Source organism: Myotis myotis, unplaced genomic scaffold, assembly GCF_014108235.1.
Source record: "Myotis myotis isolate mMyoMyo1 unplaced genomic scaffold, mMyoMyo1.p scaffold_m19_p_17, whole genome shotgun sequence".
NCBI lineage: Eukaryota > Metazoa > Chordata > Mammalia > Chiroptera > Vespertilionidae > Myotis > Myotis myotis.
The window spans coordinates 17403238-17414593 of NW_023416321.1; the positions used below are offsets into that span (position 1 = coordinate 17403238).

Consider the following 11356-nt stretch of genomic DNA (forward strand, 5'->3'; position numbering starts at 1 on the left):
CTGTGGAGTGTGTGTGTGAACTGTGGGTGTGAACTGTGGAGTGTGTGTGTGAACTGTGGGTGTGTGTGTTGGGAGGGAGAGCCTGCATTTAGGGTCCACGCCTACAGCTGGTTTGCTCAGGGCAGGGTCTCTGGTCCTCTAGCAGGAAACAGTGTAACCATCCGCCCTGGGATCAGGCAGCAGGAGAACGGACACACGCGTGGCAGTGCCTCTCCACTACGTCCACGAGGCCATCAGGGGCCAATTGTCCCAGCCTCCTCGTCTGCATGCGTGACTCCCCGATTCCTCACCCCCTCTTCCTGGAACTACCACTCACTCACTGCCTTCTGCCCACCGCCCCCGCTGAGGAGGAAGGAGGGGACCTGGGAGAGGCTGGAGTTGAGTACAATATAGGAAAGACCACAGCAGCAGCCACTCTCCGACAGGGGGCTGGGAGCTCAGAGCCCTTGCTTTATTGTGTATCTCATCTCAACCTTGTACTTTGATACCCACTCAAAATTAGTTACTTAAAAGACAAGTTAGCAGCCAGAATTAAGCTGGTGGCCACTCCCATCAAAGCAGGGAGTGGCCACCAGCCCCTCCCCGCCCACCTGCCCCCTGCCCCCCCGCGGGTCTAACCTCGGCCTCTCCCCTCCGGCCCCCTCTCCTCCTTCCCTTTCAGGCCTCAGTAATATCATAGGCATCATCGTCTACATTTCCAGCAACACGGGCGACCCAAGCGACAAGCGCGACGAGGACAAAAAGAACCACTACAACTACGGCTGGTCTTTCTACTTCGGGGCCCTGTCGTTCATCGTGGCCGAGACCGTGGGCGTCCTGGCCGTGAACATTTACATTGAGAAGAATAAGGAGTTGAGATTTAAGACCAAACGGGAGTTCCTCAAGGCTCCCTCCTCGTCCCCCTACGCCAGGATGCCCAGCTACAGGTACCGGCGACGGCGCTCCCGGTCCAGCTCCAGGTCCACGGAGGCCTCACCCTCCAGGGACACGTCACCAGTGGGCCTGAAGATCGCCGGGGCCATCCCCATGGGCGAGCTGTCCATGTACACGCTGTCCCGGGAGCCGCTCAAGGTGACCACGGCGGCCAGCTACAGCCCGGGCCAGGAGGCCGGCTTCCTGCAGGTGCACGATTTCTTCCAGCAGGACCTGAAGGAGGGCCTGCATGTCAGCATGCTGAACCGGCGGACCACCCCCGTGTGAGCGCCCCTGCCTGGCACCAGCCTCTCCCCAGAATGGCTGCTTGGATCCCACGTGAGGCCATTGAACCCTTAAGATGGACCCGCCGTGGACTAAAGCCAAACCCAACCCTCCTGGTCTCCAGATGCGTGGCGGGCTGGCGTGGAGCAAAGCGCCAGGACACTGGCATCTGAAGGGAGAGGCTGACTTGACCCCCCAAAGAGGGTGTGTGGACGGATGCCCTGGGTTCCGGAGTCTCCCAGGAGGCTTGAGTGCTGTCCTGAGACTGCCCAGCCTTCACCCACCTGGGAAAACACAATCGAGCCATTCTCTCTCCTCTTGGAAACAAATATTTCCGTGAGAACGAGCTTTCGGGGCCTTCCCTTCCCGCCGGGGCACTGGGCCACTGGGAGGCCACCGGCTGGGTACATGGGGCCTAGGATGCCGGCCAGCTGCTTGTTAACCTGAGGTTCCTGGGCCTCGGAGCCGGAAATGTGGAAGCCGAAGCTCGCCCCTTCCTTCCCTCCATCCGTCTGTCTGTCTGTCTGTCTCTGACAGTGGCCTATTGTTGATATGGCTGTGACCCCGAGGAGAAAGGCCTGTGGCCAATGGTGCTTTGGCCTCTGTGCTGTCCTGGGGCCGGCGCCCCTCGACCGGAGGAGACCGAGGCCTGTAGGGGAGGGAACCCACAGAGGGAGCCTTCGCTGGCCTGGCGGGAGCTAAAGGCCAGAGTCTGTGGCTGGCTTTCCTATCTGCTTCTGGAAGTTTCTGCCTCACACGGAAAGGGCAGAACACACTGACTGTGCTTGAGAGGCCGGAGGTCCCGGGGTGACAGGGGTCACAGGCGGCCCCGTGGCTCCTGCTGGGTCCTCCTGGGGAGAGGACAGGTGGGCCTGCCACACACGCCGATTCGGCATCAGCGTCCCAAACTGCTGGGCAAGAAAGGGAGACGGAGGGTGAACCGGGACCAGAACCTCAGCAAACACACATCCGTTCCCGAGTGGTTGTTAATCGTGATTTATTGCAAATAGTAGCCAGGAGGGCACGTTCCATTCACTTCCTCATCTTACAAGTAGCAGGACGCCTCCCCCCCCCACTCCCGTTCTGTAACTTATTCTGTCGTCCCCCCCACAAGGGCTCAGCGAGGAAGAGGAGGGGGGCCAGGCCTCGGCTTTCTTCCTCCTCAGCAGAGGGATGCTCTGTGGTGCGAGGAGGCGGTTCCCTGGGTGACGTTTTTCCAACCCCGCCCCCCAAAGCCAGCAGAGGCATGGAAGCATGTCGGGTTCAGGAGAAACACGTGTGGAACACAGAGCTTACCCTCTTTTGTATAACAAAGTCCTTTCTTACTTGTTGAGACTTGGGGAGCCGGCCTGGAGCAGTCAGCTGGGATCCCGGGAGCCGTTGGACTTGGAAGTAACAAGAAAATTCTTACCTCAGCCCCCTGCTCACAGACCCCTGGGTGGACTTGGCCCCTAGGAGTTCAGATCCGGGCCAAGGTCACTGCCATCCTCCCTTTGCCCCAGAGAGGACATCTCCACGTGTCCCGCCTCCCACCTCCGTGGCTGGCGCTGCGTGCTGGAGTGGAGGCTCAGGACTCTCCCCCCGCCACCCCCCCTGCTGACCTGGTCTCTGTGAGGTTTGTCCAGAATGGCCGCCATGAATGCTGGGGTGTCGGGGCGCGGCCGCCCCTGCCGAGGGCTGACCCCAGCTGTCCTGCCTCACCCCTGCCACCCTCACCCCTCCACATCATGGCACCATCTTTCCAGGCTGGAAGGAAGGGGTGAAACCTGGGGACCCATCACCTAGCGAGGCCCCAAGATTCCAAAGCCAGGCAGCCTGGCTGTTCCTTCCACAGAAGTCTCCACCCGCCCCCTACCCACCCCGCGCCCCGGGAAGTCTGTCCTTTCGTGGAGAAAGCTGTGTCCAACGAATCCTACCTCTTGCCCAGTCCCAGGCGGAGCTCGCACAGCCCACTCTAGGGACCGAGAAAGTAGAGAGAAGCCACCAGTGCAGGGAGCAGAACCCTGGTCTCCATAACCTTTCTCCACACACCCTGCCCCAGGCTCCGGGAGGGACCCCGGCTCTGGTTCCCGTCCTCACGGCCTCTTACCTGGGGCCGCCCGGGGAGGGACGGATGGAGCTGGCCCCTGCCCCTGTCATTCTGAGACCTTGCGCTCCAACCAGCCCTGTGTGTTTGGCCAATTAAGCACCTGTGAATCCTGTACCTACTACTGGTTTGGGGTTGTTAGTTCGGTCTTTTTTTTTTTTTTAATTAAATAAAATGATTTTTAAAATGTTCTCTTCCTGATGTGGGGGGAGGGGAGAGCACCCCTCAAGCCTGTGGACACTTAGAGCCAAGAGTGTCCCTCAGTCTGGGGGGGTGCTGCAGACCCCCAAGAAGAGGGGGGTTCAGCGCGCGTCAAGGCCAGTTTCTCTGGCTTTCATCTGGTCGCTGACCACTTCCCGGCACCACCTGCTGGTTTCCGACCTCTGGGAGGTGCCGTGGAGGGGCCTTTGCACAGCAGGGCGAGATGGGCATCTGGGCAGCTGAGCAAGCCAGGCCTCAACCTGCCGGTGAGGCCGCAGGGAGAGCCACAGCTCAGAGGCCGCACGCTGCTCAGTGGGGTTCCTCAGTCCACCGACCAGCCTCCTTTCCCGTCCAAGTTCCAAACGGGCTACGAAGCAGAAGAGCCTGAATTCCAGACTGAGCTTTAGCACTGAGACAGCTGGATGGGGGAACGTGGCCCCGACCAGAGGCCAGAGGGGACAGAGCCACCCGATCCCAGGCCACCAGGAGGAGTGAGGAAGGGAGGGAGAGGGGGTGAGATGGACATACTGCGCAGGTCCCACAGGACATGGTGTCACCCACCAGGTTCAGCCCAGCAGATGGCACTGGCTGAACGTCACCCCCACTCTGTTGGAGGCACAACGAGGCTAAGCAGTGTCCCCTAGTTCTCCCCAAGCTGCAGCCCAAGGGACCTTCGCATCCGATCACAGGCTCCATCGCCTTTAGGACTAAGGCCTTGAGTTTTCCTGAGAGCCGTCCCGGATCTGAGAGGCCCCAACTCTTGAGTGTCACGAAGTCCTTGCCAACCCTCGTCCCAGCAAAGAAGGCAGAGGGCCCAGTGTCCCCATGTTACCACCCTTGTGGCTGCAAGAACCACTCCCAACTTGTCCAAACTTTCAGCCATGGCTTTTTTTTCTTTTTAATCTTCACCCAAGGAGTGAGGATATTTTCTCGATTGATTTTTAGAGTGAGTGGAAGGGAGGGGAGAGGGGGAGAGACATCCATGTGATAGAGACACATCAATTGGTTGCCTCCCACATGTGCCCCAACCGGCGGGGGGGGGGGGGGGGGTGAGGGGAGGCAGGCAGAGATCAGACCTGCAACCCAGGTACATGCCCTTGACTGGAAATCAAACCCGAGACCTTCTGGTGTGCAGGCCAATGCCCTAACCACTAAGCATGCCAGCCAGAGCCAGCCCTGGCTTTTTAACCCTCTTACTGATGCCCCAAATGTGCTGAGCCACCAGGTCTCAGGGCCAGGGCAGCTTAGGACCCACCCCACCAACTAACCCCCTGCTTCACCAGGCTGGAGCCAGCGCCACTCAGCACCATGTTGGCACCATGTGCCCAAACTTCTGTGCCTCCTGTTCATTCTCAGCCTGGAAGAAACCGGCTCGGCACACTGGTTCCCACCTGGTGGCCTCCCGTGGCAGTCTGCAGGTTGTGTCCTGGTGTGGCCTCCGGTATGGGGCTCATGGGGTCACGTGTTTCATTCATCTGAAAACTCTGCCTCCATAATTTGCAGAGGTAGAGCTACAGAACTGACGCAGAAGTGGATGGTCTGGTTCCCCAACCAAAACGCCACTCAGAGCCCCCCTCCAGCCCTGCAGCCCCCATTCTGACCTTCACTTATATTATTTAGAATAGGCCAAGGACATAACCAACAACCCTCAAACGAGGAATGGCTTCATACAATAGAAATCTATTTCCCACCCATCAAGTTCAATCAGCTGGGCAGGTGAGGGTGCTCTGCTCCACACAGTCATTCAGGGATTCAGGGACCCACTCTCTGGAAGCTCTGCCGTCTTCATCATGGGCTTCTAACGTTGCCCCCGGCATTGACACCGGCAGGCAGATGGAGAAGAGAGAGGGAAGGTGTTCTTGTGAGTAGAGAATCTTGTGGGAGGTTTTAGTGGACCAGGAAGTTGTGACTCTCTCCCCTGCCCACATGCCATTGGCCAGAACTCAATATCACAGTCCCATCTAAGAGCCAGGGAAGATGGGAAATGTAGTTTAGCCCAGGAGGAAAGGAAAACAGTTTGGGGGAACAGCAGTCTAGGCTCCCTGGTCTATGTCTTTCTGTATCTCCTTCTTGCCGCCCTACCCCCAAGTCGTTCTGGGAGTGCCTCCTTGACACTGATGCCTTTGTCTGGGATTGGTCCACCTCTGCGGCCTCAGCCCCTCCTTCAGCTCCAATGTGAGGTCTGGCCTCTTCTCGGCTCCAGATGCCCATCTGTAAAATGGGTCTGTGCTACCTTCTTCCTAGGTTGGAGGAGCAGGCTTGAGCTCCTACCTTGACCCAAACAAGAACCACAAAGTCACAGGACACCGTGATCCAAGCAGCAGTGGCAGGAACCTTAGGAATCATCTCATTCAACATTCTCATCATAGAAGAAGAATCAGCCCAAAAAGGAAATGACCGGGGCGGGGGGTGGAGTGGGGGGTGAGGAGGGGAGGGGTGTTGGGGGAAGAGGAATAGGAGGAGAAATAAAAGGAAGGAAGGAAATTTATAACAACCATGGAAGGGAGATACCACTGGCCCAGTGGTTCTCAAGTGGGGGCAGTTTTGCTCTCCAGGGGACATTCATCCATGTCTGGAGACATTTTTGATTGTCACAGCCTGGAAGGCGGGTGCTACTGGCATCTACCGGGTGGAGGACAAGTGTGCGGCTAATGTATGGGACAGCCCTCACCCCCACCCCCAAGAATGATCGGGTCCCAAATGTCCGGCTGAGAAACCGTGCACGAGTCTGATTTTACAGTGAGGGAAACTGAGGCACGGAAGGGTGAGGTCACTTGTGCACGACCACACAGTGGCTTCTTGGTGCTCACACCGAGGCTGTGGTCATATTAGGAAATCTCACTCACTCCCCGCATTTCCTTTCCCTGCAACACATTCCAGTTTCTGCCTCTTTTGAGCCAACAGCTTTGGAAACAGAAGTTGTGGGTTGAAAAAGGAAATGGGAAAACAGCCACCTGTCCTGGGTTGGGGCTTGGGGGTGCCTTTGCCCCTGGGTTTGGGGACCAAATATGGATGGAATTGAAGCAGGCAGCTGGAGAAACCTGGCCCAGCCTGACACCGGACTCGGTGGCCTCCTGCCCCGCTCACCCGCCGCCCCCCTCCCCCAAGGCTGCAATGAGTGGACAGTGAGGTGGCCGAGAGCCAGGAAGACAGGGGTCATATCCTCCAGTCACCCGCGGGCAGCCCTGGGCGAGTCGCCCAGCCTCTCTCAGAGCCCGCGGTCAAATGAGGAAGGTTACAATTCCCTCCCAGGGTTGTTGGGAGATGAGTTCAGCTTTAACGTAAACAAGGAAACAGGAGCCTGGCGTTAGAGTGAGCTTCCAGAGGTGTTTGTTGACTGAGAAGTTTGCCAACACTGATTGTTCTAGAGGAGTGCTCTGAGAGCCAGGCCCAGCTGCCCAGGTATTGTGCAGTGCTCCCCACTTCCCTGGAGAGGGGTCTTCCCCCAGCTGCTTCCCTGGCTGATGCCCATTCATTTCTGCCCTCAGTGGTCCCCAGCTCTGGATTGATGGTCAGCGCAGCCACATGGCTGCAGCTGTCTTTGCAGGCCCTGCAAACTCCAAACCCCACTGGGGAGTTCCCGGTCCCACACAGGTGATCCAGGCTGCAAAACGAAGTCCCGAACGCTCTTAGATGCCCTGGGAAAAGGACTGCATGGGGAGGTTGTCCCGTTCTGGGTCCCTAGTGTGGAGCTCACAGAGAGGAGAGACCTGGGGGAGGGGAATAATATGGAAGGGGAGGGGAGGCCTCCCTGCACTGGTTCCGATATAGCACCCCTGGCTGCCCAGCCCCAGAGATGAGGGGCAGGGGAGGGAAGAGGGGAGGAAGAGTTGCTCAGGGACCCTGGACTCCAGAGGAGGAGATGGGCAGATACACTTGAAACAGGTATTTTTAAACCTGCAGCGTCCAGGTTTAAAAGCCGGTGCAACCTCAGAAACAGAAGTCTGTGTCAGAGGAGGTTACGAACTCATGTCCTTAGACATTTTGCAGGAGTGGAGGATGATGGGGGTGCTGATACCTCCAAACTATCACTCCTCCACCCTCCTGGGGAAAAGCTTTCTCCGAGGGCCTAAACATTTTTCATCACTGTCATCTCCCCAACTCTTTCTTGGCCACTTCCTTCACCTTCATCAGAGACTTTGCCTCTGGCTCAAAGCCTTCCTCTGTACCCCAAGTCCTGCCACCATCAAACTGAGCCACACCCACGTCAGTAGGGCCAACCGCTCCAATTCCATGGCCTCACAGCTCTCCTGTCTTCTCAACTCCATTGGCCACCTCACCTTCTCGCCTCCATTGACTATCTGAGCTCACCTCCTTTGGCCATCTGGTCTTCTCATCTTCATTGACCTTCATCTCCAACCTGGATCTTGCCATCACCCCCCTGACTGTCCCCTCCTATAATCTTCAGAGACGTCATCCTCCTCTCAGACCACAGCTTCCAATGTTCCCAATTCCTTCATTCCTGACCATCACTACACCTGTTTTCCAGCCTCATCAAGCCCTTCAGGGCCTGGATCTTCATAAATGTCTGTTTAATGACTGATGGATGGAAGGATGGACAGATGGACTGAAAGAAGGAGACAGAAATTCAAATAATTCACTCCACCAGATGATCCAAAGGACGTTTCTCTGTGACTCAAGGCCACGGGGACATAAGACATGGCAGCCAGGGCATTTTCTCCCAATATATTGACCCTTCCTGACAGCAGGGCCATCCTAACCAGCCCAGACATGGCAAGTCATCATCTAAACCCACCCTGGCCGAGGCCCTCAGGTCCCTCGGCCCCTTCTCCTTCTCGCTTTTTCCTCCTGGAAGAGCCCCAGCTCTCTTTCAGTCTCACTTTCCGTCTTCTCCATCCCTGCACCTGAGCTACAGGCGATGCCAGAGAAGATCAAGCAAGTTGTACATCAATGCCTGTGGTAGGCAGAATAGCAGTTCCCAAAATGCCCAAGTTCTAATCCCTGGAACATGTGAATATGTCACCTTCCATGGCCAAAGGGACTTTGCAGATGTGATTAAATTAAGGATGTTGAGATGGGGAGATTTTCCGGGGTTGTCAATAAAACCACAAGGATTCATATAACAGAAAGGGAGGCAGGAGAGTCAGAGATGAAGATGCGATGATGGAAGCAGAGGTCAGAGTGTATGATCGCTGGCTTTGAGGATGGACATGTTCTGGGTCCCGTGGGCAGAGGCACAGGGTGGAATTGGGGGCAGCGAGATGAATGCAACAGAGGGCCCCAGGTGAACAGTGCAGGGAGGCAGGCGAAGTGGCATAAAGAGGTTGGGACCCATTGGCTGACACCCCGTTTTTTTACGGTACCTTAAGGTCACGCAGGGCCATTTCTTAGCCTCATTAAGCCTGAGCTCAAAATTCGATCAACACATTGCCAAAGAGAGGTTATTTGCCCCCCACCCAGGCATGCCCTGGTCCCAGCTCTGAATGAGGCCCCGCTGTGGGAGATGTTTTCCCTCAACCTAGTATGTCTGGTCCTTCTTGGGACAAATGAAAACTGGTTCATCTGGATGAGAAAAATGCAGACATCACCCGATCAGCTTAGTGTGGGGATCTACTTTGAAGACTGTAGAGAATGTCCTATCTCAGGAGGCCGCTTCCTTTGAACTTGAACACAGAGGTGACAGCGGTGCCCTCCCGGGGTGTCCCTCAGTGCCTGGAGGTAAATCAGCCACTGGTCCAAGCTGTCCCAGGGCTGCCCTGGCTGCCATGTCTTATGTCCCCGTGGCCTTGAGTCACAGAGAAACGTCCTTTGGATCATCTGGTGGAGTGAATTATTTGAGTTTCTGTCTCCTTCTTTCAGTCCATCTGTCCATCCTTCCATCCATCAGTCATTAAACAGACATTTATGAAGATCCCAACCTGGGCTCAGAGGGACCCAGAATGAGTACATAATACAGTCTTGCCATCTCTACCCTCCAGAAGCTTATGGCCCATTAGAGAATACTGATCCATCTGCAGTTTATAAATAATAATAACAACAGCCATCTTGGATTGGATGCCGACTGTACTAGTCAGCTCGGGCTCAAGACCATACCCTGGATGACCTTAACAACCAAAATTTATTTTCTCACAGCTCTGGGGGCTGGAAGTCCTAGATCAGCATGGCTGGGTGCTGGGAAGAGTCTTCTTCCTGGCTTTCTCCTCCTCACATGGCAGAGAAAAAGAGACAGCAAGCTTGCTGGTGTTCCTTCTTAAGGGCACTAATCCCATCATGAGGGCCCCACCCTCATGGCCTCATCTAAACCTAATTACCCCCCAAAGCCCCATCTCCAAATACCATTACACTGGGGTTTGGGCTTCAACATATGAATTGGGGGGAGGGTGCATTATTCAGTCCATGGCACCTACCCTGAGCGAAGCTGGTAAATGTGTTATCTCTAATTATACAGCAGCTCCCAGTCAGCGCCACTGCCCTCATTTTATAACTGAGGGGAGGGCAGCTCAGAGAGGTTGATGACTGGCTGGAAGCCACACAGCTGGACACCAGCAGGGCAGGGATCTGACCCTGAGGTTGCCGACTCCAGTGGGAACAGGTTGGTTCCCACTCCCTAAGGAGCTGTCCTTTCTGATGCCTGGACAGGGTAGGACCATGCGGAGCAAGCATGTCAAACTCAAAGGCTAACACGGGCCAAGTAAATGAGGTTTAAGTTTACGTGGGCCGCAAAAGAACAAAAGCTTCAATTTTCATAGAAACGTGGGTTTATTTTGAAAAGTATAGTATAAAAAAAAAAAGAACAAGAACAATGATAAAATTAATGTTTTCTTCCTGACACTTGGCATCTCTTCTCTGCTACTGTCTTTCCTACTTCAGGGAAAATCTTATTCAGAGTGAATACTTTTAAAACTGACCCAAGGTGAATGTCAGCAATTCTGGATCTGACAGGAGACATATTTCCTTTCATAATTGTAAATAACTGCTCACACCGTTATATTGGCTGGGCCGCAAAAATATTCGTTGTGGGCTGTATGCAGCCCGCGGGCCGCGAGTTTGACATGCTTGATGTGGAGGATGCTGACGGTATCCAGCCCCAGCTCCCAGCAAATGCCGGCATCCACAGGGCCCCCTTCTTGGCCCAATAAGGCCCTGGAGCGGAGGGTTTAGGGGGGCGGGGAGGGGGGGCGAGCAGGAAGCCTGGCAGTGGGAGGTTCTATTTAAAGGACCTTTATTGAACGGGAAGAAGAATAGACTTGCCTACAGTCCCTGGTGCTGCCAGCCTCGTGCTAGGTTTACACACAGACTACTTGGAAAGGAAGAGCCATCCATCTCTAATGCATTTGCTGGCTGGGTTGGCGGGCTCAGGACCCTGCTGGGCACAGACCTGCCCCCTCACCGAGGGAAGGTGTGAAAATTAGCTCAGCAGAGCGCCTGGGATATGGTAAGCTCTTACTGAGGACCCGCTCTTGTTACGGCCATCACTATGATCAGTGGTCTGTGAGTCCAAGGCCGGGCCCCGCGTGTTTCTCCGCACACAGACCATCTTTCCGTTAAGCACGGTCACCCTGAGGCCAGGATCTCGAAGCTCAAAGCCCTGCCCAGCTCAGGAGTCTACTCCTGGCCGTGCATCAGCCTCAGCTACACCCAGAGCGAGCCACCTGGTGACCTGAGGAAGAGGAGACAGCCCCCAGGAGGTGTGTCGGGGCCTGGAGATCGGCTAGCGGCGGGGGGGGGGGGGGGGGGGGGGGGGGGGGGTGCGGCAGGCCTCTCAGAAGCTGGCCCCAAACTTTCACAAGTTCTCTGCTATATCCACCCACCATTAGCCTCTTAGTAGTCACCTGTAAATCAGCTTACTTCTGTTCTTTTTGACTTACATAGAGCTTGTTTTGTGAATATAAACATAACTGGAAAACCTGT

The 11356-nt window shown here is 55.7% G+C and overlaps 1 protein-coding gene across 1 annotated transcript in view; it reads left to right on the plus strand.

Annotated features, from left to right (window-relative positions):
• CACNG4 (calcium voltage-gated channel auxiliary subunit gamma 4) overlaps positions 1 to 3297 on the plus strand; it is a 52684-nt gene extending 49387 nt beyond the window's left edge. The window contains exon 4 of the mRNA XM_036342125.1: positions 662 to 3297. Within this exon, the coding sequence (XP_036198018.1) occupies positions 662 to 1200 (539 nt within the window). The 3' untranslated portion in view covers positions 1201 to 3297. The remainder of the gene's footprint in view (positions 1 to 661) is intronic.
• The last annotated feature ends 8059 nt before the right edge of the window (positions 3298 to 11356 follow it).